The sequence below is a fragment of the Orycteropus afer genome, unplaced genomic scaffold, assembly GCF_000298275.1.
Source record: "Orycteropus afer afer isolate SDZICR_OR568_19922 unplaced genomic scaffold, OryAfe1.0 scaffold00300, whole genome shotgun sequence".
NCBI lineage: Eukaryota > Metazoa > Chordata > Mammalia > Tubulidentata > Orycteropodidae > Orycteropus > Orycteropus afer.
In genome coordinates this window covers 805,882-806,719 of record NW_006921887.1, presented here as the reverse complement: position 1 = coordinate 806,719, position 838 = coordinate 805,882, and the positions used below count along the sequence as shown (strand labels likewise).

The 838-nt window shown below is 42.7% G+C and overlaps 1 protein-coding gene across 1 annotated transcript in view; it reads left to right on the top strand.

Moving 5' to 3' along the window:
• The window catches only part of NUP155 (nucleoporin 155), an 83,028-nt gene that overhangs the window by 76,071 nt on the left and 6,119 nt on the right, over positions 1–838 (top strand). Inside the window, exon 28 of the mRNA XM_007951589.1 lies at positions 725–838. Coding sequence (XP_007949780.1) covers positions 725–838 — 114 coding nt within the window. The remainder of the gene's footprint in view (positions 1–724) is intronic.

The window sequence follows — 838 nt, the reverse complement described above, 5'->3', positions numbered from 1 at the left end:
GTGGGGCTGGCGCGGGATCGGGCAGTGTTTCGTTCTGCTGTGCATGGGGTCGCTATGAGTCGGAAACGACTCGACGGCACTTAACAACAACAACAACAACCTTTCCCTAGGGCCTTACCTTTATCCTTTTAGGGGAAGGAGTGGGGGAAGAGAGCATGTAAGAAGCACATTAAAGGAGCCCTGGTGGTACAGTGTTTAAGCATTGCACTGCTAACAAAAAGATCAGCATTGCAAACCCAACAGCAGCTGTGTAGGAGAAAAGGCCTGGAGATCTGCTCCATAAAGATTATAGTCTGTGGCAGTTCTGCTCTATCCTATAGGGTCACTATGAGTCAGAATTGACTTGACAGCAAACAACAGCAATAGGATGCATGTTGACCTTCTTAAGCACCCCTGTCCAGAAGTGGTGCACTTCTACTCATGTCACACTGGACAGAACTTCTTATACAGCCATACCTTCCTGAAAGCAAGGCGGGGGAGTATAGTCTAGCGGTTTGTCTAGCTACAATCATGAATGGAACAGATAGTGATGGAAAGCAAGGACTCTGCCACAGTTTATTTCCTGTGAAATCTAGTATGTTTCGATAAAAGTCTATTAAGATAAAGGTCTTTAGTTATGTATTGTTTTGATTTTCACAAACTTAGATACTAGGAATCATTCTTTTAAATATCTATTGATTCATTATAAACACAGTAAGACTTCCTTTTTTTCTCCTTAAACTAGGTTGCCAGGATCCAGCTTCAGATACAAGAGACATTGCAAAGGCAGTATTCCCACCATTCTTCTGTTCAGGATGCAATTTCTCAGCTGGATTCTGAGCTAATGGATATAACTAAG